General features: G+C 48.3%; 1 protein-coding gene across 4 annotated transcripts; it reads right to left on the bottom strand.

Moving 5' to 3' along the window:
• Positions 1 to 812: 812 nt before the first annotated feature.
• On the bottom strand, positions 813 to 26,459 carry Foxj2 (forkhead box J2). Of its 4 annotated transcripts, XM_027428798.2 has the most exons (13): positions 25,445 to 26,458; positions 25,185 to 25,285; positions 24,830 to 24,904; positions 17,902 to 18,248; positions 14,216 to 14,290; positions 12,676 to 12,744; positions 12,383 to 12,523; positions 11,484 to 11,679; positions 7,205 to 7,624; positions 6,778 to 6,879; positions 5,640 to 5,849; positions 4,794 to 4,892; positions 813 to 3,352 (listed from the first exon to the last, which is right to left on the bottom strand). In XM_027428798.2, the coding sequence occupies exons 4-13, from the start codon at positions 18,232 to 18,234 to the stop codon at positions 3,264 to 3,266; spliced, it is 1,734 nt and encodes a 577-aa protein (XP_027284599.1). In that variant the 5' UTR covers positions 18,235 to 18,248; positions 24,830 to 24,904; positions 25,185 to 25,285; positions 25,445 to 26,458; the 3' UTR covers positions 813 to 3,263. The 4 variants fall into 4 exon arrangements, with proteins under 4 accessions (XP_027284599.1, XP_027284598.1, XP_027284597.1 ...); XM_027428797.2 differs by lacking the exon at positions 25,185 to 25,285; XM_027428796.2 differs by lacking the exons at positions 24,830 to 24,904; positions 25,185 to 25,285 and having other exon boundaries at positions 7,241 to 7,624; positions 25,445 to 26,459.
• Between the last annotated feature and the right edge of the window lie 461 nt (positions 26,460 to 26,920).

Genomic DNA, 26,920 nt, shown 5'->3' with positions numbered 1-26,920 from the left:
TTGGGAGGCAGAAGCAGGTAGATCTCTGTGAGTTCAAGGCCAGCCTGGTATACAGAGCAAGTTCCAAGATGGCCAGGGCTGTTATAGACATACCTTGTCATGGAAAAAACAAAAACATAAAAAGCACACATTAAAAAAAAACATGAAGTCGGGGCTGGAGAGATGGCTCAGAGGTTAAGAGCACCAACTGCTCTTCCAGAGGTCCTGAGTTCAATTCCCAGCAACCACATGGTGGCTCACAACCATCCCTTATGAGATCTGGTGCCCTCTTCTGGTGTGCAGATATACATGGAAGCAGAATGTTGTATACATAATAAATAAATAAATAAATAAATAAATATAAATAAAATCTTTAAAAAAACAAAAAAACATGAAGTCTGCTCTGTGTTGGCTAGCTACTCCCGGCCATAGGGACAGCTATGGAGTGTGAATGATATACGCTGTGGCACTGCATTGGAAGAAAGTGACATTTCCTTCTTAGCAGGCATCCTTTGCAAACAGCTTCTTGGTTGTGTCTACCCTTTGAACTAGCATGCAAACAAGGTGGGCCTCCTCTACCCACTGACCTCCAACAAGATTTCACTACACTCAATAGCATTTTACAGAAAACTGAAATCCATGTCTAATTCTTTTTTTCCATCACCCTAGCAAACAGTCAGTCAGGGTCAGCTGAGCAACCCCAGGAGCATGGATGGGTGAGGAGTAGCACAATGCCAGCAGGAGCTGGGCGCTTTCACGTTTTTTTTCCTCTCCCACCCTGGCAGAAAGAAGTTAGAGAGAAGTACCAATAAGATGAAAACTGGAAACATTTCTTTTTTTTTTTTTTATTAAGAAAGCATGCAAAAAAAAAAAAAAATCAAGTTGTGAGCCTATACACCCTCTTCCCAGCCTGCACCAATGCAAAGCATTAAGGGTGGTATAAAGAACTCACCAAACCAGAAACATGGGAGTTGAGGAGAGGAAGCCTAGGATAGGTGGATCAATACCAAATGACCTCTCCTTTTGCCCTCCTCCTCTGCTTTTTCCCTTATTTCCTCTGATAGGCAGTGACTCCTACAATTTTGCACACATCACCCAAGACAACAACAATGACAAAACTTCATGTCCAGCAACACTGGACCAACAAAATAAAGTAGTTTTCTTTCCACTTCATGGAGGGGATGGGAAACTGAGGCCCAAAGGGAATCAAGTTTGTCCTGTGCCATTTTGCAAGCCTAAGCCTGGTGGAGAAGGGTTGGATCATCAGGGGGCCTAAGGCCAGACCCCAGCCCCACACTTCAGCAGCTCTGGCTGCCCATGGTGGGAGGGCCCTTCGTGAGACTGGATCTCAAGACGTGGAGGAGACCGGGGCATTTAGGAGTATGACTCAGCCTACCCTTCCCAACCTTGTACAGATCTAACCAGGAAAGGTGCTGAGAAAAGAGGAGTGTTACTCTGCAAAGACAAGATGTTGACGAGAACCAAAGGGAAGCTGCGTAGAATACACCGGAAGGGAAGGAAAACGGAAATGTCTAACTGGGTACCAGGCAAAGGCTGTGCCACCCTCTAGAGAAACACTCCTTTCCCCAGTGGGAAATATTGCATCATACTTCAACCCCACCAAGTGCTCTCCAATACAATATCCCATTGTGTTGGAGGGCACTTGTTTTTTTTCTTATACCCCTCTTTTTTTCCTTACAAAGGCTTCAAAAGAAATAAAGTGCTCTTTAGTGAACTGCCCCTTTACTTAGCCTCACTGGGCTTCAACTATCTCATACTTTAACCCCCTTCTAAAGAAAGGAATGGGGTTGGTGATAGGGAAATCAGAATGGGAAGCCCAATATCTTGGAATAATAAAAGAAAATGAACAAAAGTCAGAAACCACAAAGAGACTGGCCTTGTCTAAACTATGTATTTTATCCATTTCAGAAAAATGGAAGTAAACTTGGTCTTCCCTCTCTTAAGCCAAATTCAACAAACATTCACTAAGAACTCTGCAGCAAATTAGTCCTGGCCACTTATGGTTAATTGAGATTACATGCCCCTGTGCCCAGGAGTGCCCCTTGCCCTCTCCGAATCCTGTCTATATTAATTTCCCTCTTAAAACTTTCATTGCCTGTCAAAAGCAAAAGCTTCAACCACACCAACAGGGATTTCAAGCGATGCATTCACTCCCTGTGTAGCTAAACAAATGACACATTCCCTGCCAATCCCTTTCTCCTCCCCTCCTTCCTTCCTATCAGCAATACCACGGGAATGAGTCAGCTGAGAAGGTGGGAAAGGTTTCCACAGCATGCCTAGGACATGAAGAAACCCAGAATGAGAGTGGCTTCCTTGTGTCATTTGAGAATCCCAGAAAACGGGAAAAAAGCAAGACAGGTGGATGATTTGGACAAACAGCTCTAGGAAGACAAAAGAGTATTTGCTGAAGGGGAAAAGATGGAAGATAACTTACATGTTGAGTCATAGCCACAGTTCATTCTCAAAAAGAATTCTTTTTCCAAAACCAAATACATTCAATTGGAAGTGTTTCCAAGAGACCGAACCTATGATGAACAGTGGTCCTCATGCTAACCTGAGAGCATTAGCTAGGAGGAAGCCAGGGATGCCTTGACACAGCAGTGCACACCTAACCTCATGCTGATTTATATCCAATCACTTCTCCAGGGCTTTCTACTCAACTCAGCTGTCCAAGCCCACCCTTTATGGGGAATGAGGACTGCCAGAAGAATAAAGACGGGGTGCATAAAGGAAGAGTTCAGAGGACACAATTAGCACCATTGAGTAAAACCTGTGAAGTCATGGCTGCCAAGCAGTGTCTTAGACCCCCCCCCCCAATCTGCCTGCTGAGACCTCTCCAGCAGGAACAGAACACAATTTAGAGCTGAAAGGTGGGAGTAGCATTGAGTTTCTTAGAGAGAAAGGTGAACTAGAATTTGAAACCTTTCTCTAAACTATCATGGCCTCATCTTGCAGCTGGAAGATTTCAAATAGAAAAGAGGAGGACATAGCCCATGGTAAGGGACAGTAGACTGGGCAGTAGATAACCAATAATAATAATAATAATATAATTAGAATAATAATGAAAGAACTAGGAAGGAAAGAGAACGAGGAAGGAAGGGACTATCTTCGGCAGCATCTTGCGGTGTTCTCTCTGACAGAGAGAACATTAAGAAGCTATGTATCTATATACAGGTCTGGGGAGGATGCGCGGGGCGGGGACTGTTCTTCCCCCGTGGCGAGAATTCACCACCAGGCCTTGGGCTGCTGTCCACTCTGATTCTTTAAGTGATCAAGTCCCAGTCGAAGTCATCAGCGATCTCCTCATTGGCACCGGGAGGTGGGACAGGTGGCCGAGGAACCATGTGGTGCGCTGTCAAGAAGAAAGACATAAGGGAAGCTGGAGGAGAAGCCAGTCCATGAGTCTAGACGGGGAGTGTTCTGCCCCAGTGGCACCGCGTAGGACAGGGAGAAGCACCGGGCTCATTAACCTACAGTTCTTTCCGTTATAGACTATTGATTCAGCGATATCTCAGGAAACACACCAAAGCACATGCCATAAACTATATTTTTGAAGACTACCTAACCGACAAAATAATTTAAGAAGGTGGTATATAAACAACAACACAGACAGTCATATTTGCAGTGCATGGATAAAGAAACGTCACCCAAAAACTGCTTGTGATCACGTAAGACGTCAACAGTGAACTCCTAAAACCCATTTAAACACGAGGGATCTGTCCATGTGTACCATCTACAGTGGTTCGGTGTCTCCCTGTACTCTGCCCATCCCACCATCACAGATAGTTCAATCCCATGCTGAGGAAGGAACTCAGGGGTACAGCACTTGTCCAGCATTTAAGAAACCCTAAATTTAACCCCAACACTGCAAAAAACAAATACAAAAAAGAAAAGATCCCAGATACTAATGGTCAGGTGACAGGATAGACATAGGTAAAATGTTTATATAAAATATTCATTTTATTTGCCTCTCTTCCATCTTGATTCCAAAGCTGGACATAAAGCTGAATATTCCTCACAGTTATCTTTACTTCCTTTCAGTATTGCAGTCACAAGGTATATTTTTAAATTTTTAAAAAATATTTTATTGGGGCTGGAGAGATGGCTCAGCAGTTAAGAGCACTGACTGCTCTTCCAGAGGTCCTGAGTTCAATTTCCAGCAACCACATGGTGGCTCACAACCACCTTGAAAGAGATCTGGTGCCCTCTGCTGACATGCAGGCACAAGGCTGTATACATAATAAATAAATAAAATCTTTTTTTAAAAATTTATTATATGTGTATGTGTGTTTGGCCTGCATGTATGTCTGAGCCTCACATTCATGCAGTGCCAGCAGAAGCCAGAAGAGGGTGTCAGATCCCCAGGAACTGGAGATTCAGACCATTGAAAGCCATGTAAACCATGAGGACGCTGGGAATCAAACCCAGGTCCTCTGGAAGAAAAGCTAGTGCTCTTGACCCCTGAGCCATCTCTCCCATACGGTAATTTTAAAGCAATCCCAAGTTAGTGGTGTAGCTCAGAAGTAAACTCTTGTCTACTATGTGTGGGTTCCAGCTCCACTCCCAGCACTAAAAAACAAAGCAAATTTCATTAAATAAAACTGCCTTTCTTAGTCTCACCGGATGCGCAGCTCCCTAGAGGGCGGCTCATCTCATGCTTCAGTCTTGGGAAGCATGCTCCTTCCCATCCTAGCAGATGTAGGCAGAAGGGCAGAGAAAGGATTCCAGAAGGAAGCAAAACAGCACTGAGAGATAAGCGAGCTTGTGTGTAAATCACACACGGCAGCTCTTACCTGGGCGACTGTATCCTGCTGTGTCCTGGGTGGAGATTGGGTACATTGGTGCTGGGCCAGGGTAGAGATGGGGAGCTGGTGGATGCCCGTAAGAGTTCACTACCAAAGCAAAACAAGAGTTACTTGACTAGCGGATTATTGCAGTCAACAAAGCAGGAAGAGAGAACAGGTTCCCTTGTCCCATCAGTCTCTCTCTCTCTCTTCCTGCCTTGGTTTATAGAGTCTGCAAGCAAGAAGCATTCTGTAGAAGCTACCAGTCCTCAGTTCTTAGGGTGAAATGGGATGGATCTTAGAATTGTGAAATGTCAGAGATCTGAAAATCACCAGAAACACGATCATCAAATCTGTTTTCACAGGCCGCACGTTGGTGGCACACAACTTTAATCCCAGCACCGGGGAGGCAGAGGCAGGAGGATCTCTGTGAGTTCGAGGCCAGCCTGGTCTCCAGAGCGAGTGCCAGGATAGGCTCCAAAGCTACACAGAGAAACCCTGTCTCGGGAAAAAAAAAAAAAAATCTGTTTTCACTGGCTTGACCCCACTGTGTGAGTCAGGCGAATATTATAACTAGGACAATTTGGAATAAGGACTTTCTTTAACCAATTCCCTCCCTTTTAAAAAACTAATTTTGATCACCCAAACCAAGGTATGAAAAGGAAGTAGGGCTGCTGCTTCTGTGGTTCGGCAGGCAGTCTGCTCCTGAAGGACTTCATTGATTCAACAGATGCTCCGTCAATAAAACAGTCCCGAGACTCAGCCTGACCATTGCCTATAAACTTGGTTCCTCACTCTTTTCCTTCGCCCTTCATTCCCTTCACAGTCTGCTTCTTTGGCAACTCTGTGCAGTACCTTGGTTCATGGATGGCTCTGGTTTGCCACTGGTGAGAGCACAGGAGTCAGTGATGCGGGCAGGGGCAGGTGGCCGGTGGGAGCCCCCTTGTGGGGGCAGGTGGCCAGTCTGGGTGAGGAAGTGGTTGAGGGAGTCACACAAATTGGCAATGTGATGCTGGTCGAGGGTCCAGTTCTTCTGCTCTGCCTGCCGTAGACTCTCCATCAGCTCTACAAACGAGAACACCAGCCATGCCAACCCTGAGGAGCTACCAAAGCCCCCACCACACCATGCCTGGTGGAAGGTTTCCTCTCATCTTTACCACCAACAAGGTGCACTAACAATAATGACTTACATCTTTCTTTTTTGTGTATGTAAGTATATATTGAAATGTGATATGACAACAAGTATCAATAAATGTGCCAGTTTTTAATTGGAATTTTTTTCTCTAGGACTGCTTACATTAACCCTAATCTGTACTCACAATTTTAGAATATAAAAAGGCTAGAAACAGGCCTACTCATTTCACTCTAGCTAAGAATGCTTCTGACTAAATTCGAAACTATTTTGTTTTTTCTTAAAGGGGAATCCCAAGATGACCACCAGAGGCCAAGAGTTACATCATTTTACAGCTCTTATTTTAATTTTCATCTCATTGGTGAATAAAACTATTCAAAGTGGGGCTGGAGAGAGGGCTCATCAGTTAAGAGTACTGACTGCTTTTCCAGAGGACCCAGGTTCAATTCCCAGCACCCACATGGCAGTTAAAACTGTAACTCCAAGATCTGATACACACACACACATGCAGTCACAACACCAATGTACATAAAATAAGAATAAATAAATTATTTAAAAAATATCCAAAGTGACTTAATGAATTCACTATCATCTCTCTGTCGGGAAGCAACACTACAAAACAGTGGTCCAGAGTCTCTGAGTTCCCAGGAGCCTTTGCTCTTCCCGGAGACACAAGATGACCAGCATAAAGAACTGTAATATTTGAATGATGGCAAACTTCTGAAACCTCCTGAAAATGCTCATATCTTTCTGGTATAAATGCAGAAGTGAAGAAACTCTCAGCCCCACACCCGTTTGGGCATCACTTGGGTCCTAGTCCATCCCTCTCTCCACTCCAGAAGAAGTCCTTAAGGTGCTAACCTGAGAACTGGGACTGCTCGATGCTGGACCAGTTGAGCCGGTTCACCATCTTGAAGCTTTCCTTTAAGGAGTCAATACTGGAGCACCAGTCTGGAGGAAAGGCTAGAGAGAAAGGCGGGTAGTGAGGCAGGGTGGAAGACAGCAGTCTCTCACAGCTACCCACCCTGCTGAACAGCTGTGGACACTCCCTCACTGGAGACTTAGGACTGGTAGACCGACTTGTCCTTTTAGCACCACCAGCTCATAGGCAAATATGCAAAACAATGCTAACTCATCTATGCACACGGAACAGGAAACAGTGAAATCCCCAACCTCAATCCTCCATTGTACGGGGCTGTACGTCCAACTTCCAGGGACTGAGATGAGGGAAGCGGGGAGGAGACTGAACCCCTGGCTCCTCCCTGCCGGCAGGACACAGTTCACTCACCCTCCTCCCAGCTTCCTCCGTCCCCTCCGTGCTCACCAAAGCCAGTGCTGTTGATGGGCGCCTGGCTCTGTGCTTGCTGCGGCGGCGGCTGCTGGGCCGGGTGGGAGTGGGCGTGGTGCTGATGAGGGTGGTAGCCTCCGTGCTGCAGCGGGGGAGGGTGCATGGCCATCACAGCGGGGGGGCCGTAGCCTTCAGCTCCGGCTTGTTTTCCCCCTGGTGCAGTACAACCATCGGGGCTTGGGGTGTGCAGTGGAGGGGCACCCCCGACAGTTGAGGGGCCCTGAGTTGGTGCCTGCGGCTGCTGTGGCTGTGACTGTTGGGGCGGCGGCGGCTGCTGTTGCTGCTGCTGCTGAGGTGGGGGCTGCTGGTACACGTAGTAGTTGCTAGAAGGCGGCATGTCTCCCAGGAGTGAGGAGAACCCTGGGGGCGGGGGGGGGGGAGTAGGTAAGTGATTTGAGATGCACAGTGTCACTAAAGGACATCTTCTCAGGACGAGAGAGCTTGGGCAGAAGAGTTAAAGGACAAGAGCATACCCTGTGACCGCAAGGACCCTGTGCCCCTCTTAGTAGATAGCAGACGGGAAAAGCAGTTAGGTTAGGGGAAAGCTTTGACCCACTGGTCACCACAGAAATGTTAGTAAAAATTCTTAAAAACCTCATTGGTGACCTTTCATGCTACTTTTAGGAGATTTAGATATAGGGCTGGAATCAGTTTCAAAGGAAGTCACACAGCAGGTGAAATTTACAAATTATAACTAAAACAAAGCTATCAAGCAAGCATGGTTTGCTCCACCGATTGTCTCTACAATCCTCTACTCTTCTGCCTTCTTGTATACACTACCAGGAAATGCAGCTTGGGTGGGACTCAGCGTATGGACTGATTGATCTCTCAAGCCAACTGGGCAAGGAAGAGCTAACTTGGAGGTGTGTCCAGCCTGAAGGTCCAAGGTCAAAGGCAGTTTAGGGCAGCTATGACTAACTACAACCAGCACAAAACCATAAACTCTCAACCACTAAACCATCTCTCCAAATCAGTAAGTTTCTTAAAACATTGAGGTATTTTTCTTAAATTTTGTTTTCTGGCTGGGCGGTGGTGGCACACGCCTTTAATCCCAGCACTCAGGAGGCAGAGACAGGCGGATATCTGAGTTTGAGGCCAGCCTGGTCTACAGAGATCTTGTTAAGAAAAGAGAAAGGACAGAAGGGACAGGAAAGGAAGACAGCAGAGGAGGCGTGGGAAGAAGAAGGAGCAGGGAGAGACACTGGTGACAAATCAGCAAGTTCTGAAGGGTGCTCGAGCAATGTTCACGTTTTCTCTCTGCTGGGATGGCAGACACAAGAGTTAATGTGACTGGGGGCCCTGTGCCCCTCATCATTCTGTCTACCCATGCTGCCTACAAAGGGCTTCCAAGCAGATGAGAAGGCCTGACACCTCACTTGAATTCTCAGCCCTGCCAATACTTCTAACTTCCTTTTTAAGACTATATGAACTGGGCTGGAAAGATGGTTCAGGTGGCTAATGCTTGCTCTACAACTGTGAGAAGCAGGGTTCAGATCCCCAGCACCCATGTAAATGTTGGGTGGGTGTACAGCCCCTGTAACCCCAGTACTCAGGAGGCAGAGAGAGTGGGGTTCCAAAGCAAGGTGACTAACTAACTTATCTAATGAGCAAGCCCTTCGTTCAGTACATAGGGTGGAAAACAGCTAAAGAAAATAGCTGATATTGACCTCAGACTTTGACAGGCATACACATTCACACAAACAGATGCACACACACATTTGAACATTCGAATGCAAACACACATACATGCAAAAACTCACATATATCTTTCTTTTAACTCGTTTTGGGTTTCTGTCATTACGACTATGCCCCGAAAAGCTCAGTTTTTAAATGAGGTTAGGTGTCCTACCCAATTCCTCCCTTCTGACAGGCCACCAGTTCTAGAACCCTGACTTTTCTCCAGAGTCTTATAAATGACACGACAATTTGTTTAAGGAGCTGAAATCTTTGGGCTGGAGGGTGACTTTCTCTCTTCATTGAGACTGAAGATGGGGATGGGGAGCCAGATGCAAAGCTGTCCTCTTGGGACTCCCATTCTTCCTCTGTGTGGGCATCCGTGTGTGTGTGTGTGTGTGTGTGTGTGTGTGTGTGTGTGTGTGTGTGTGTGTGTGTGTTTTTGCTTTTTTTGTCAACTTTACACGAGTTAGGGACATCTGGAAAGAAAGAACATCAATTGAGAAAATGCCTCCATCAGATTGGGCATGCAGGCATATCTGTGGGTCATTATAAATGCCTCCATCAGATTGGGCTGTAGGCTTGTAGGCATATCTGTGGATCATTTTATTGACTGATGATTGAAGTGGGAGGGCCCTGACCTCTGGGAGGTGCCATCCCTGGGCAGGTGGTTAAGAAGCAGGCTGAAGTTGGGCATGATGGCATACACCTTTAATCCTAGCACTCAAGAGGTGAAGGTTGGCAGATCTCTTTGAGTTCCAGGCCAGCCTGATCTACATAGTAAGTTCTAAGACAGCCAGGGCTGCATAAGGAAACCCTGTCCCAAGAAGAAAAGGAAAGAAAGCAGGCTGAGCAAGCCATGGGGAGTAGTCAATAAGAGGCATTCCTCCACAGCCTCTGCTTCAGTTCCTGCCTGCTCTCCTCTCAAGTTATCTATCCTTCAGCCATGGGCTTTACCACAGCAACAGAAAGCAAACCAGAATACTGTGCAGATATAATCATTGCTGGCCACCGAAGCCACACCATCTCTCAGGAGGCCACCCAAGAAGGACTTTAACTGCTTCTCCCTTAATTGTGGAAATTTGCAAACAGGCAAGATATCAGCTGCCGTTGAGGGAGCAGCGTGTTCTAATTGTGTTGGGAACCGGAACGGTGTGGCGAAAAAGTAAAGGAGAGGCTCTCATCACTTAGTGATGCATATTGAAACTGAATTTATAGGGAATGATCTGATCTGGGAAATTCACACAACTATTTCCACTTTGAAACAAATGGCAAATAAAATAAGCTTAACAAAATTAAGTGATGGAAACCAGGGGTTTGCTATTTATCCACTCTACTTTGGTATCTGTTCAAAATATTTTACAAATAAAAAATAACAAATAAAAAACACACTAGCTTTAATCCCAGCACTCAGGAGGCAGAAGCAGGGGGATCTCCTTGAGTCCAAGGCCAGGGTGGTCTACAGAGTGAGGTTCAGGAGAGAGAACCTACATAGTGAGACCCTATCTCCAAGGAAATAATAATATAAAGCACTAGGAGCTGGTGGTGAGGTTCAGCGGGCAGCCTCAGTCGTAGCTCAGTGCTTGCCCTGATTGCACTGAGCCCTGACTCCCTGCCTACCACATAAACCAGGTATAATCCTAGCATGCATGTAATCCCAGCAGGGAGCACACATGAAATCCCAGCACTCAGGTGAGAGAAGCAGGATCAGAAGTTCAAAGCCATCCTTGGCTGCACTGTCTCAAGCTCAAGGCCAGCCTGGGATATCTGCCATTTTGTCTCAATCTAACTTACTAACTAACTAAAAAAGTAAGTTACTTATAATAAAGCGTAAAGATGCTTGGGATGAGGGTGCTACCACTGTCCCCTAGTGGTCAGACTCTGAAATGACTTGCTCACAGCCCAGAACTAGAGGGTGTGGCAGGCACAGAGTGCTACCTAATACACACAGGACCCTGGGTCAGTCCCCAGTATTGGGGTACGGGGTGTGGGGGAAATTGCTGCCTTTGGTTGATCTTCCAATTCATTCTCTGGAGATAATGGGGCCAGTGGGCTCCTGAATCAGCTGTCTGGCACCAAACAGTTTAGCCCTTATGTTTCCTCTGACCAGTGACCAATTTCATATATTAAAACAAGAAGCCAGGCGGTGGTGGCGCACACCTTTCATCCTAGCACTTGGGAGGCAGATCTCTGTGAGAGTTGTCTTCTGACCACGTGTGCCACAGCATGTGCAGTGCACACACAAACACACATGCTCACATGCATGCACGCACACACAAAATGTAATTTCAAACAACCAAACGACAGGAAACCGCAAGAGAAGAGGATGTTACCATTATTTGACAATATAAGGAGCCTTTAATCCCAGACCTCAGGAGACAGAGGCAAGCAGATCTCTGTGAGTTTGAGGCCAGCCTACCCTACATAGCCAGTTCCAGACCAGCCAGGGCTACATAGAGAGACCTTGTGTCAAAGAAAAAAGGAAAGAAAGAAAAGAAACTGTAAGGATGCCATAGAGCCATTGTTGTCATCACGGCAGACTCACCGTGCTGTGAGGAGGAGGACCTCTCCAGCATGGACTTGTAGAGGTTGCGGAAGGACCAGCTTAGGTCCTGGAAGTTGATCTCTGAGTAGGAGAATTTGAAGTCATGGTTGGTGTTGTAGAGGGGAGGGGCACCCTCTGTGCTTTCTCGGCCGGGAGCCCCTGCTGCCACTGCTCCACCATCCACAGACCCTGGGCCCTACAAAAACAGGTAAGGACAGTGACCTAAGTCCCTTCTGGAGCAGTACAACCCTCCAAAGGCCATCAGGCTCTCAGGCCTGTCCTTGTCACCCTCTCCAGCTGACCAATGACCTGGCATCACCTGCTCTTCCTGTTCTGGTTAGGTCATGTTTTGAGACTGGTCTCTTTACTGTCACTACCCATTCCTTCTCTATGACCCTTCCCTGGGGTCCTCCTTATCTCTCTGTCCCACTGTAGCTTTCCTGGCTCTATGACCCTTCCTTGGGGTCCTCCTTGTCTTTCTATCCAGGCTGTAGCTTTCCTGGCTCTATGACCCTTCCTTGGGGTCCTCCTTGTCTCTCTATCCAGGCTGTAGCTTTCCTGGCTCTATGACCCTTCCTTGGGGGTCCTCCTTGTCCCTCTATCCAGGCTGTAGCTTTCCTGGCTCTATGACCCTTCCTTGGGGTCCTCCTTGTCTCTCCATCCCACTGTAGCTTTCTTGGCTCTTGCTCTTCTCACCACTTCTTTTCCTGATTTGCTCAAAATTCTGCCATCCCTTTGTCTCCCCTCTCCTTCCTTCTGCCTGGGGTTTCCCTGTTTTGCTTTTTCCTTCTTTGCCAATCTATCGGCCTAGCTATCACAGGTCCTTAACATGTTCCCGTGAACAGGGCAGTACCCAACCACCCATCAATGGCCCTGTGCCCATAGCTCCTGCTTCCTACCTGGCTGTAGCTGGCCATGGAGGAGGGGCTCTGCAGTGACATCTGAGGGTTCCCCTCATGAGGCAGCGAGGTTTCTCCACTCCCTGCGACACCTCCCCGGGGGCTTTTGCTGACCTCCTGTTCCGGAGAGTCTTGGGATAGCTGAGAATTATGAAAGAAGAAAAAGCTATATGCAGGGGTGAAACACCCACTGAGGCCCAATCTTTTGTCTCCCCTTTGCTGGTGTTAACCCACATTCACCACAGAAATGACTAAAATGCAAGAAAGGGATGTCCCAAATGGAGAGAACTTACATCATCATCTGGAGGGTGTTTTCTCTTCCGGGAAATGTCAGGGCAGGTGTCAATTGTCCAGTAAGAGCCCTAGAAGGAGAACCAACCCCCACCAAGAGGAAAAGCATTACCTATAGAAGTTCCTGTTGGAAACAGGTACTCAGAAAGAGTTTCTTACAGCAGTCGTGCTGGAAATGGGGCGGGGCTGGGGAATGTAACTGGGCACCGCCTCATATTGGATTCCCCAGTACAGAACAGAAGAGAGGAAGGAGGAAGTGAGATCGAGCAAGACAGGGCAAAAAGGCAAAGGAAGGAGAAGAAAGCAAAGAAGCAGGGCTGGACATCCAGACAGAATCCCGAGGGAGCTGAGAACTAGTGAGGAATGAATCCATCTTCAAAGGTCACCAAGCAGTACTTATGGACTTTAGCATCTGTCAAATGGGGAGAATGCCCTCCCACCCATCCCATCCCCTTCCTCCCTTTGGAAGGTAAACTGAAGACTTTGCATAGAAAAGCCTCCAAGCCAGGCAGTGGTAGCACATGCCTTTAATCTCAGTGCTCAGGAGGCAGAGGCTGGTGGATCCCTGTGAGTATGAGGCCAGCCTGGTCTACAGAGTGGGTCCAGGACCCTGTCTCTGGAAACCAGAGAGAGAGAGAGAGAGAGAGAGAGAGAGAGAGAGAGAGAGAGAGAGAGAGAAATGAAAAGCCTCCAAAAGGTTAGTAAACAAGCTGGGTATGTTGGCACTGGGTATGTTGGTATAATCCCAGCACTCAGGAGGGACTGAGGCAGAAAGATGTCAAATTCAAGGCCAGCCTGGGCTGCACAGTAAGACCTTGTCTCAAAAAAAAAAAAAAAAAAGTGACTAAGCCAGCATTTTATGTGTAGGAACAAGTGCCACCCAAAAGAAAAGGGCCTCACCAGCCTGGACTACAGAGTGAGACTATCTCCAAAGAGGCTGAATAAAATGGTCCATGCCTTTGTTATTTTTTTTTGTTGGTTTTGTTTGTTATTTATATTGTTTGGTTTTTGTTAAGACAGAGTCTCTCTATAAGGTCCTGGCTGTCCTGGAACTCTCTATGTAGACCAGACTGGCCTACACTCACAGACATCCACCTGTCTCTACCTCCCGAGGGCTGAGATTAACAGTGTGCAACACCATGCCCATCTTGGCACATGCCTTTAACCCCACCGCTCAGATCTCTGAGTTGAGGGCTAGCCAGGTCTACATATTAAGTTCCAGGCCTACATAGTAAGACTGTGTCTCAACACATAGGAAGAAAGGAAGAAGAAAGGAATGAGTGAGGAGGGGAGGGAGGGAGCCTCACAATCATCTTTCATAAACATCCCTATTAAAAACAAGACATTTTCCTCCTCTTTCTTAGTCACTGTTCCATTGAGGAGCACGAAGCTTGGCAACCACCTTTTTTCCTTCGAGGAAAACAGCGATGCTCTTAAAATTAGCATGGTTCCCTCTTCTAGGTAGTAAGAACATTACAGGACTCTGTGAGTGTCAACAACTTCATTCTCCTTCCCTCTGCCTCTGATTCCCCAGCTTCTCACCTTCCCGGGGTCATCTCGAGGTCTGGGCACCTTCCGGAAGCACTTGTTAAGAGAAAGGTTGTGTCGTATGGAATTCTGGGGAAGCAAAGAAGCAAGTTAGATCTGAGCATTGAGCAAACCACAGTATTTTCCACAGCAACACGGAAGAACATAGGATAAAGTTCCGGGGCATATTCAGCACCTCTTCACTGTGTTGCTGGAGGGAGCATTACACAGAAGCGGGGCACAGGGGAACCACCAAAGTTAGCTGGTGAGAGGTGATGGCGACCAGGTGCTCCTGAAAGTTAATTTTGTAGTTTTTTTAGCCTTCCTACCAAAATGCCTCAAGCCAGGCGCTGAGGTCAAGGCTAGCCTGGTGACAGTGAGTCCCAGGGCAGCCAGAGTTACATGGTAAGACCCTGTCTCAAAAATGAACAACAAAAATAGCCACACCTGTAAGCCCAGCACTCGGGAGACACGAGCAGTAGAGTGGCCACAAGTTGGAAGCCAGCCTGGTCTACAGTCATATGAGTTCTAGGGCAACCAGGACTGCATGAAAAGACCACCTCTCAAAAACTGAGCCAGGAGCAGGGGCATGTCTTTAATAAACCCAATTCACAGGAAGAGGCCAGTGAGTTTGAGACCACTCTGGTTTACCCAGTGAGTTCCAATGAGAGCAACCAAAGCTACATGGTAAGACCATGGGAGGAGCGGTGCTGATGGGCTGATGAGATGGTGGTTCAGGGGCAAAAAAAAAAAAAAAAAAAGTACTTGCCCCACAACCCTGAGGGACCTGATCCCTGAAGCCCACGTGCAGATGGAAGGGAGAGAATCAACTCTAAAAAGTTGTCCTCTGACCTCCACATGTGTGCACACACAAGTACACTGTGCACAACAACACACAATAATATTGAATTTTAATTAGGACCTGGGGAGATGGTTCAGTGAATAGAGTGTGGCACCCAAGCAAGAGATCAAAGTTACCTAAATTCAAATCTCCCAATTCACATTAACTAGGTATAGTCAAACATACCTACAATCCCAGAGGTTTTGGGAATAGATGTGGAGACATAAGAATCCCTGGAAGACGCCAGGCAGGTGGTGGCTCACGCCTTTAGTCCCCGTGTTCAGGAAGGGGAGGCAAAGGCAGGCAGATTTCTGAGTTCAAGGCCAGCCTGGTTTACAGAGTGAGTTCCAGGATAGCCAGGGTTATACAGAGAAACCCTGTCTTGAAAACAAACAAATAAATGCCAAAAAAAGGAGCCCTGGAACACTAGCCAGTCCGGCAAAAGCAACAAATGATAGGGACCCTGCCTGAAACCAGGAGGAAGATGCAGCCCATACCCCAGGCTGTTTTCTAACGTCCATAACCACACGTACTCATACTTGCACACACTTCGTAAACGTAAAACACACATACACACACACCAACAAATAAACACCTCAAATTCATATCTACCTCACTTCTCAATTCTCTATGAAAATCAAAAGCAGTATTTTTCTGATATATTATATATCATGGTGAGATGGCTCAGTAAGGAAGCTCCCAAGTGTGTGGACTGATGGAATCCCAGAACCGACATAAAGCCAGGAGCAGAAGTGTGTTCTGTAATACCAGGGTTACACACTGGGAACACGGTGTTGTCCTACAGCAGATGGGAGGCAGAGACAGCACCCACAAGTTCACAGGCCATGGACCTGTTACACACAGGTTAACAACAAAGTGACCCTGTCTCAGACAAGTTAAAAGGCAAGGACCAACACCCAAGGTTTCTCTTCGGACCTCCAGATGTACTGTGGCACACAAAACTACATCACTCTTATACCCTCACTAACACACAGAATTATATACACACACACACACACACACACACACACACACACACACACACACAAAGTCTTTAAAAAAAAAAAACAACTCAGGAGTCAAACAAAAGCACAGGTCAGCTTCATTTCCTTAGTAGCACTCAGAATGACCACATCGAGAGAAAAGAACAGCCATAGTACGTACATGTTGGCATGTTGAGAGCTGTAGCCTAGAGGGGACACATTTACCAAGAGAAGATTGAATTCTTCCAACAGCCTCAATTCATCAGCTGGCTTGTAAGTCAACTGGTGATTTATAGAGTGAGAAAACTACATTTAAGTCCCTCTCCTACCCAACAATTGGCAAAAAGAGTTGCTGCTGCAAATGATTACAAACAATAGAGGTACATGCCTGTCAGCCCAATATCAGGAGGTCAGGACAGGAGGATCAGTCAGCTTCAGTGGCATTGTGAGTTCCAGGCCAGGCCAGCCTGAGCCACATGAGACATTGTCACAAAATAAATAAATCTTTGGGCGTTTTGTTGTTGTTGTTTGCCTTCTTCTGCTTCTTACTCATCCTCCTCCTCCATCTTTTTCTTTTTTGGTTGGGGGAGGGTTTCATTATGTAGCCCTGTCTGGACCGGAACTTGCTATGTAGACCAGGCTGGCCTTGAACTCAGACCCACCCATCTATGCTTCCAAAGTGCTAGGATTAAAGGTGTATGTGACTAAGCCTGGCTAGAGACTATATAGTTAAATATCAACTGTCTTCCTCCTCATCAAAGAGGATTTCCAGGGCTGGAGAGATGGCTCAGAGGTTAAGAGCACTGACTGCTCTTCCAGAGGTCCTGAGTTCAATTCCCAGCAACCACACGGTGGCTCACAGCCATCTATAATGAGATCTGGTGCCTCTTCTGGTGTGCAGATATACATGGAAGCAGAATGTTGTATACATAATAAATAAACTCTTTTAAAACAAAAAAACAAAGAGGATTTCCATTATCTCTGTCTGAGGACCACCTTGCTTGCTTAAGTGAACCAGCTATTGGCAAAGGACCTGGTTATTCTTTTTTCTTAGTATATACAATGTTTCAAAAGATCACAACAAGGAAGCTATAGAAATTTAGAGTTTCCTATCAAAGTAGGAGTCATGCCTTGCCTTGTTCAATGACTTGAACATAGCAGAATGACAAGAAAGACAGGAAATCAGGGGCTGGAGAGATGGCTCAGTGGTTAAGAGCACTGCCTGCTCTTCCAAAGGTCCTGAGTTCAATTCCCAGCAACCACATGGTAGCTCACACTCATTTGTAATGATATCTGGTGCCCTCTTCTGGCCTGCAGACATACATGCAGGCAGAACACTGTACATAATAAATAAATCTTTAAAAAAGAAAGTCATGAAATGAGCCACAGAGAAACAAAGTCTTGAAAAAAACAAAAACAAACAAACAAAAACCTGCCCATTTGGGGGAACCAGACAATAAGAGGGTGTGGTAATCAGCACCATCCTGCTATCCCATAACTACACTTAATGGCTTGGCATTACTAGTGTTTCCATGATAAAAGTTTATGAAGTTGATTAATGCTAAAGAAAATAAAAGTAGGGGTAGATGATAAGAGACCTTGAATTTATATATTCCTGAGACAAGTCAGAATGAACCAGACCAGGTTATAGAAAGAAACAAAAGTAGAGAAAGTTGCTATAGAAACAGCCCGGCGGTGGTGGCGCAAGCCTTTAATCCCAGCATTCGGGAGGCAGAGGCAGGCGGATCCATGTGAGTTCGAGACCAGCGTGGCCTACAAGAGCTAGTTCCAGGACGGCCTCCAAAGCCAGAGAAAACCCTGTCTCGAAAAACCAAAAAAAAAAAAAAAAGAAAGAAAAGAAAAAGAAACAGCCTCACCTTCCAACCAATGCCAGCATTCTTGTAATAGGGGAAGTTATCGCAGATCCATCGGTAAATCTCACTGAGGGTCATCTTCTTGGCTGGAGAAGAGTTGATGGCATAAGTGATGAGGGTGGCGTAGCTGTACCGTGGCTTGCCATCTTGGTGGACTGCTGCCTCATCTTTGCTGAGGGTGGCATTAGGATCCGTGGGAGAGCCTGGGGAACACTTTCGGCTGCCCCCTGGAGGTCCAGCCTGAGAAGCACTCCCAAGCTTCTCAATAGTAGCTCGGAGAGTCAGCTGGGGCAGCCAGTCTATGGAGGTGAGGCTGCTCTCGAGGTCGGAGGCCATCGTACTTCTGGGTTCTGCAGAGGAGAGGACAAAGTGGGGAGGAAGGCAGATGAGTTTCCCATTTACTGGGCTAAGAACAACTCTATGTCCAATGTATAAGACAAGTAGCTTGTTCCCATTTTAGTTCCCACTGGAGAACCCTCTCCTGAGCTGACCCATGATTCCAAGTGCAAGTGCCACCAGTTACCCACAGGATGACCGGTTGCTTCACACCCCATATCTTAATGGAGAGCGTGACCACAAGGCCTCTCCCTTCATGTAGGATCAGATATCACACCCCACAAAAACTAAACTTAATTCTCCTTACAGCCCCACAACACAATATTTTTAAATTCAATATAAGTTTTAAAAAAAAAAAAAAATCAACCCCGCTGGGCTGGAGAGAGGGCTCAGCGGTTAAGAGCACTGACTGTTCTTCCAGAGGTCCTGAGTTCAATTCCCAGCAACCACAAGGTGGCTCACAACCACCTTGAATGAGATCTGGTGCCCTCTACTGGCATGCCGGCAGAAGACTGGATACATAATAAATAAATAAAATCTTAAAAAAATCAACCCCACTTAGACAGCAGGTAAAATTAGCTGGTCTATTCTCCAATTACATGACACAATAGCACATATAAAGACAGTCTGAGCAACACAAGCATACAACAATGAAGCACACGTCAACACTCTTAAATATGTTTCTTAATAAATGAGCACACTCAGCCTTTCCCTACAGACATGGCTAACACGAGGCAGATTAGACATATTCCAAGTGCAGGATCTAACAGCTGAGCTGGTCTAGGGACACCTCAACTGCTCCAGAGGCTGAGGCAACAGAATCACAAGTTCAAGGCCTGCTTGGGTACACAGTGAGTCCATAGGCAGCCTAGGCAATTCAGTGAAAGCCTGTCTCAAAATAAAAAGTAAAAGAGAGAAGGGCAAGAGATAGCTCCTCAGTTCAGAGCACTTGTTGCTCTTGTAGAAGATTTGGGTTTCATTCCCAATGCTGACAACCATCTACAAACGCCAATTCCAGAGAATCCAACACCCTCTTCTGGCCTCCTAGAACATGAGGCACACACAGACACACACACACACACACACACACACACACACACGATACACATACATACATGTATGCAAAACACTCATCCATAAACAATAAAATGACTTAAAAAAATAAGTTTGAAAAGAGGAGGGCTGAAGGTGTGGCTGGCTCAGTGTGGAGCACTTGCTTGAGAGCCTGGGTTCGGTCTCCAGCACCACAATAAATGAACAAATAACCCAAATGATGACAACCAGCAGCAACAGGATACAAGACTGGCACGGGGACAGTGGCGCACACCTTAGATCACAACATACACAGGGCATACATTACCCAAACAAAGTCACACAGACGAGGCAGCTACTGAGTCCACAGCTACCCTCACACCTTGAAAGCTCCCCCTGGCAGGCTCCGCCCACAGACACCAGCACCAGGAAGAAGTCATCATCAGCAAGGCCCTCCCACCTCCCAGGCCTGCTGGGCTTCACCGAGCCAGGGAGACACCCAGCTGTGTGCACACCGGTAACAATCAGATAGCCTGGCTAAAAATAGCCTCCGTGGGGCTAAGAGCTGGCTCCCCTTCCCCGCCCTTCTCCTCCCTCCTTCCTTCCCAGCCAGGCACGCAGACTGGCTGCACCTCCATGCAAACTCCTAGAGCTACGATTCCGCCCACGCCTGATGTTTGCCGGCCCTGCCGCCAACCAAACCGCCTAGGCTGTTGCCACCAGGGAGTTGTAGCTAGTGACATGTTGGTGGAGGAAGGTGAAGAATAGGGGGATAGTAGCTGGATTGCTGGGTCTAGGGAAGCTGACAGGAACCTCTACGTGGCCATTTGGCACTTCCTTGGAGCTGAAGCCAGCGAGCCCCTAAGCACTTACTGTCTGACAGGTCTGTGCCTGCACAGCTGCCAGATTCCAGCTAGCATGTCTTGCTCAGTCGCAGCAGGACGGTGCTCTGCACGAGTCAAGGCTACCCCTCAGAACTTAGGACGTTGGAGAGAACCCTGTTCTGCGGGTGATGTCTGTCTCAATCCATAGCCGAAAAGGAGCACAACCAGACCAAACACAGGTAAGCATGCACAGACTCAGGCTTGGCAAGCCCAAACTGTCTCAAGCAGGACCCCTACCCTCTGTCTTAACCCCAACACACCACATACCTTTCACTCTCTCTCTCTCTCTCTCTCTCTCTCTCTCTCTCTCTCTCTCTCTCTCTCTCTGCCTAAACTGTAGTTTTGCCATAGACACTTGCGCTTTCCCCTACAGGTCAGAATTCCTGCTCACTCCCCTCCTGACCAGGTCCCACCCTTGAAATCAGCCTGTATTCACACGTACCTGACCCAGTGTTCCCAACCAACAACACACCTAGTCCACAGGGCTGAAGAGAACATCTGTGCCTCGGGGGTCTGGGCAGCAAAGAGACCTAACTGCACCCCAAGAGTTGTTTGAGCAGAGAAAAACAATGGGGCTATGTTTGGAACTTGTATCAAGAAAGCCTTCCTGTTCAGCCTTAGCTCTCTCGCCAGCAACAACCCTTTCATCACCCACTACCTTGCCCCAAACCTTGGGAACTTGGAAAACAATAGGAACATGTCATCACACCTGGAAGCCACACACCTTCTAGCCTTTTGCTGTGTCAAAACATCCCAGCCTCTGGACTACAGCAGAGAGCTCAGGCAGGGTCTGTTCCATAGCTGGGTTCACAAGATCAACAGTGACAGGCCAATTAGCAAATTCTCAAGGACCAAGTTTATCCCTAGAAAGATATTACCCTGTTTCCCTAGTCAATCAGCCACTCAGCCACTGCCCTTCTCAACTAGGGGAAGGGTGTGTGTGTGTGTGTGTGTGTGTGTGTGTGTGTGTGTGTGTGTTGAGTCTGTTTTCCATGATAGTCTGAAACCCCTGGACTCAAGCAATCCTCCTGCATCGGCTTCCCTGAGTCTATAGTGCATCAGTCCCTAGCCCCTATTATCTCCTGCTAAATAACCCAGGAAATCTCATCTATAGAGCCAGAAATTTTCAGTTATTTCTTCTGAAATGCTCTCAATGGCAACCTGGAGCATGAGGGTGGATTTGAAGTGTGCAGAGGCTTACAGAGCCCATTTGACAGGTGCTAGCCACCAGGGATTCCTGAAAGGGAAACACTCCCCCCCCCCCCCCCCGCATCTTTCTAGCTGCCCTGTGCCCTTCTCTCCCTTGCCCAGAGTGGAACCCTGAGGTTAGACACCTTTCTCTACTACCCTGCCTCCACATGCAAACATCAGGTCTCAGGATACATTCCAGCATAAACTCTACAGAGCTCCCAGGGCCTGGTCCTCCCCAGTCTGTCTCCCAGCACTCCACGTCCTTACTCCCTACTTGCCCACTGCAAAGGGCAGTGGAGACTGACTGGGCTTCTTCTGTCCTATTCCCAAACCCAACACTGACTCACTAAGTGCCCCAGCCATCCCTCACTCCCTGAGGAAGTCTTGATGCCTCAGTTTCCCCCTCCAGTAAAAGAAATGAAGTCATAGCCCCAACCAAGGCTTCATCCCTGGAGGGACAGGAATGAAGCTAATGGGCTCGTAGCTGCCACACATTCCACACTCCCCAAAATAATGGCACAAGGCTAATGTCCAGGGCTATTATTAGAAAAGCAAACAAGAGGTGGCTCCATTTCTCAGGCCAGCCAACCTAGTTACCCAGACCTCTCTCCAGGTGGGCCTCGTGCCACTGGGCTTAGGCAGAACCTGAGTCAGGCCACATTCTCTCGGCATGCTGGAAGACTGAAAGGAAATACACACAGAATCTGGGAAAGGCAGCCAAAGGGCAGACTCCATCACATCCACGGGACAGCTAACAAAGACTACAGTGCTGGGGAAAGGCAGAAAACAAAACAAAGGCAAACAGAAAGTCTTCCTGGGGAATGAACGGAGGAACTGGACCTGTAGGAGCCACAAGAAGCTGCACTGTTTACTGCCCATCTCACCCAAACTGTTCTCCACGTGGAACCCAAGTCAGGTATCCAGGAAGGATAACTTCCTGAGCTATACATAATGCCAAAGCTAACAGGGTAGCGGTGGAGTGTATCTCGTGATAGCCATGCTGCCTGGCATTCAAGTCCAGCTCTGATAGACAAGTCATTTAGCTTGTCTGTATCTTAATTTCTAGCTCTGTAAAATAAAAGAAAAATTCTAAAAAGTTAGATATAGTGACTCAGGCTTGTACACCTAACATTCTGGAAGGTTGAGGCTGGAGGTATCCATATAAGTTTGAGCCAGCCTGAGCTGCCTACTAAGCTCACGGCCAGCCACCCATACATAGTGAGACTCTCTCTCTCTCTCTCTCTCTCTCTCTCTCTCTCTCTCTCTCACACACACACACACACACACACACACACACACACACCCACACAACCCCTAAAAGTAAAAAAAAAAAAAAAAAAAAAAAAAATTGTTGTTTCTCAGGACAGGGTTTCTCTGGGTAGCCCTAGCTACACTGGCTACACAGATTTCCTGGAACTCACTCTGTAGACCAGAATGTCCTCAAACTCAGAGATCCGCCTGCCTCTGCCTCCAGTGCTGGGCTTAAAGGCGTGCACCACCACTGCCCAGGTTAAAATTATTTTAAATAAAGATTCAGGGTTACTATTCCTACAAGAGTTTATCTAATATTTCTTAATATGCCTGAGACACTTAGTAAGTGAATGTTTGTTTTTGAATGAAGAAGAAAAAAAAAGATTAGTAGGCTGTATGTGTGGCTCAGAGTGTTTAACATGCATGTGCAGCCCAAAGGTCAGCACCAAGCACCGAAGTGTTTTCATGAAGAGAACATGAGGGGCTGGAGAGATGGCTCAATAGTTAAGAACAGTGGCTGCTTTTCCAGAAGGCCTGACATGGTGACTCACATCTATCTGTAACTGTAGCCTCATGGGATGATTTCTTCCTCTGGTGTGCATGCATGCATGCAGAGGAAATACTTCTATACATAAAATACACAGTAAGTCTTTAAAACAAAGAAAAGAGAGTGTCAAACATTATAGCATTAGAAACATCAAAGGTACAGTGGTCCTGTTGCAAAGTCTAAATAAACAAGTCTGCAGGCTGTCAGGATGTCTGCATTTCAAATGTTTCCTTCGAGTTTGTATCAACCCAATACTGATTAATGGAAGATGGAGAAACCTCCAAGGATGAAGGGGTGGAGGGAATATCATCACCTGTCTTTCAAGGGGATTTAGATGCAGTCATAAGATACAGTCCAGGAAATAGAACACTCCAAATCATAGTTAATCCGACCAGCCCCGAAAGGATTCCTGTCCCAACAGAGCCAGCTGAATGAGTGGTCCGCCTGGAGCACTTACAGGACAGTTCACACAGAGCCATCCAGAAGTTGCACTCCAGTATTGGTGGCGCACGCCTTTAATCCCAGCACTCGGGAGGCAGAGACAGGCAGATCTCTGTGAGTTTGAGGCCAGCCTGGTCTCCAGAGCGAGTGCCAGGATAGGCTCCAAAGCCACAGTGAAACCCTGTCTCAAAAAATCCAAAAAGAAAAAAAGAAAAGAAAAAGAAACACTGCTACGCCAGAGACATCTCTTTTTCAAAAGTGGGAGAGGCAATTCTAGACACAAAAGTAAAGTGGCACTGGAGGTATCCATGATGAAGCTCTCCTACCAGTCCCGAGAGAAACAGACCCAACCTGTGAAAGGGCTGTCCTGCTGCCAGATATGATTGCCAGGAGGGGGCCATGAGAATTCCCACTGGCGGTGGAGGGGACCACTAAGCTTTCCTGGCAGCTGGTCATCTGCACCCTCACGTCTTCTAGGTCCTTGCAGAGGGTGACCTGCTTCTACATGCCTGCCAGAAATGACTCTAAGGGATCAGAGAGCACACTCTGGAAACATCTCCATGTACATGCTCAAAACACAGACACCTAACAATCTCCATCTCCATTGAGAGCCGTGTACATCATTCTACAGCACAGCCATCGGACCTGTGGACTACAACTCCGTTTTTTGACACACCACCACTACAGAAACCTCCAGGATCCAATGGACCAACAGAGACTCCGGCAGTCTGCCCACGGCCCATCTAGGGAGGCAGACACTGAAAATCCAAGGGGAGGAAGCCCCATACAGAACACGAGGCATGGTCCAACGACCAGACCAGAGAGAAGGCGTGCAGGTAGTGACCACGTGTGAAAACTCAGAGCTCCGCTACAGATACAGCCTAGGCTCAACCAGGAAAATTTCTTGGTGCCTTTTGTCCTGCTTTTTCTAAAGATTCTAGATTTTTGATGATTCCCCAAGATTAGGATGAAAATTTTCACCACGAAGTTCCTGTGACCCAGAACTAAGCAAGAGAACAGGAAGAGTGATGAAGAGACCAGTCGATGTTTTCCTGGAAGGAAAGTCTAAAAAGAATTCTGCAGAGGTCAGACCTCCCTGGTGGTCAACTCATGCAGATGAGGTGTGGAGGGAACCTAGGAAACACTCTGCCTCCTAGCCACAATCTGATTTTTCTGAGGAACTGTCAGCTAATGACACAACCAGTATCTGGGAAGACTTCCGCCCACCAGTGTGCACTACCCTAGTCACCTCAGGGCATGTGGATTCCCGTTTCCCTTTGGATGGCAGAAATCCAGCCTGAAGCAGGGATGTCAGAAGGGCCTCCTGGTATCCAAGATAGAGAGAGTGGGTGGGGACAGATTGACAGTCAGGCAAATAGTCACTGTGCTAGACTGGAAGGAAGACCTCTGCTGGCCATTACACTGACTTAGGCATGCTCTGCTGACTTAGAGCATGCCCTAGACAAGACACAAGGTGCCCCCATCACTTTCCAGCAGGTCCACTCACCAGAGGACAAGACCCAGGGATGGAGTGTGCTGTGGGATTCTGGCTGTGCTGTGTCCTGCATTACTAACAGTAACCATGGCGTCCAGAAAAAACGCACCTGTTGTCTGTTCTCAGTACAGAGCATCCACTTCTCTTAGGGACAGCAAATGACCCATCCCTTTGGTCTCCGAAATCTAAAAAGCCCGTTTCTCTGAGTCTCTGCAACAACATGCGGCTTCCAATGCAAAAGCGCCATCTGAACACATTTCCCAGGGGACGCTACCTTCCACAGGAATGAACCCCAAGATCCACCATTTCAGCTCCCCGTACCTACTGGTGCCTAAAGACCACAGAGAGAAAATGCACGAAAGCACTAACCTGCCTCTAAGGTTCCCCCAGCCACAGGAGGAAACCACCTGCTACAGAAGTTTGAGGTTGCAGGGATTCCCCTCTTCACAGGCAGGTGACAGGTCTCATCCTCTGTGACTCTTGCAGTGCCTGGCGGAGCCTCCCTAGCCGGAGCGGGGAACTGAGTCCCCCGAGGAAGAGGAGCCGAAGGAGGAGGAGGGGGAGAGGGAGGACCTACCTGGGGAAGGTGGCACACCCCCCACACCCTGCCTGCTACCCTAGGGATGAGGGGAGGAGCCTCTCCCAGCCAGGAGTTGTCTCCTCCCCTTTGGGGGAACCCCCCTCCCCCCAAACTGGATCTTCCAGGGGTTGAGGGCTCTTTCTGTCTGCTGGAGATCTGAGCGGAGGGGCTCTGCCCGGGTCCACTGTTGAGGCGCACGGAAGTTGAGGGACGAGGTCTTCCACTCTCCAGCAAGCTGGAGCCGATTGCCGCGGGTTCCCTGGAGGGTCCGGGCTTGTGCGTGTCAGGACGCCTCTCGGCGGTGAGTGCTGGGTGCCTACTCCACAGACATGGCTCCCTTTTCTCTTTGCCTCCAAAGTCCCGAACTGTCTGGAGTGCGCTGAGGAGTGGGGGCGGTCTCACTCCGGGTCCTCCAGGTCCCACGACCCTTCCCGACTTCTGGGGGTCTCCTCCGGAGCCGGCGTGGGAGGGACAGCGCGCGCCCTGCGGCGATCTCCTCTGGCCGTCCCGGGAATGCCGAGAGTCCTCCCTCCCACGGGAGAGGGAGCAGGTCCCGGCGCCCGGTGCCCCGAGGGTGGGGTCCACGCACTCCCGCTCCCGCCCGGCCGGCCTGGGCAGCAGGGTCCCGGAGGCCGCGGTCCCGGCTCCCGTCACCCGCTGCCGGGCGGCAGCGCCTCCCCCGTCGCGTCCCTCGTCCGCCGCGCTTCCCCGAGCGTGGGGCTCCCCGCGCTGCCACCACCGAGGCTCTGGCCGGTCGGGGTTCCCGGGAGCCGGCAGGCGGACGGAGCGCGTCGGGGCTCGGCTCGGGCTCGGCTCGGCTCCGCTGCAGGCCCCGGCTCCTCCCCGGCCTCGGCGCCGCGCTCCGCGCCCCTCCCCCTCCCGCCGCCGCGGCCACCGCCTCCCGGCGCGGGTTAAGGAGGAGCGCGGATCCCCGCAGCCCGCCGGTCGCCGGCCCTCGGCTCCCGGGCACTAGCGGTGCCAGTGTCCACGCTAATGGCCACGCAGATCTCTCATTGTGCTGCGGTCTCCTCCTAGACGAGCATTGCCAGTTTTCTCAGAAACGTATTTGATGGCTTCTCTCTTTCTCCTCCAGACAGCTTATAAAGGGTTATGGAGACTGCCGTGAAGTTAAAGTTTACTCTTATCTTGGAGGTCAGTGACTGCTTCTTGGATCAGAAGATGCATAAAAGGAGAGATGAGCTTGTCATAGAGAAATAAACGTCGGAGATGGTGTCTTGTGGTAGTTCTGGCTCCATAAATTTGTG

Source organism: Cricetulus griseus, chromosome 8 (genome assembly GCF_003668045.3).
Source record: "Cricetulus griseus strain 17A/GY chromosome 8, alternate assembly CriGri-PICRH-1.0, whole genome shotgun sequence".
Classification (NCBI taxonomy): Eukaryota; Metazoa; Chordata; class Mammalia; order Rodentia; family Cricetidae; genus Cricetulus; species Cricetulus griseus.
The sequence above is the reverse complement of the archived record's forward strand: the minus strand, read 5'-3'. Positions and strand labels throughout refer to the sequence as shown.

What these genes read in the sequence shown, in the direction of transcription:
- Foxj2 (XM_027428798.2), bottom strand. Translation starts at nt 18,234, where the DNA reads ATGGCCTCCGACCTCGAGAGCAGCCTCACCTCCATAGACTGGCTGCCC. An exon ending in GTCCTCCTCCTCACAGCACG is followed by an intron (nt 7,625 to 11,483) that starts GTGAGTCTGCCG and finishes CCCCGCCCCCAG; the next exon opens with GGTTCTCCTCACTCCTGGGA. An exon ending in AGCAGGATACAGTCGCCCAG is followed by an intron (nt 3,353 to 4,793) that starts GTAAGAGCTGCC and finishes TCTTCTTGACAG; the next exon opens with CGCACCACATGGTTCCTCGG.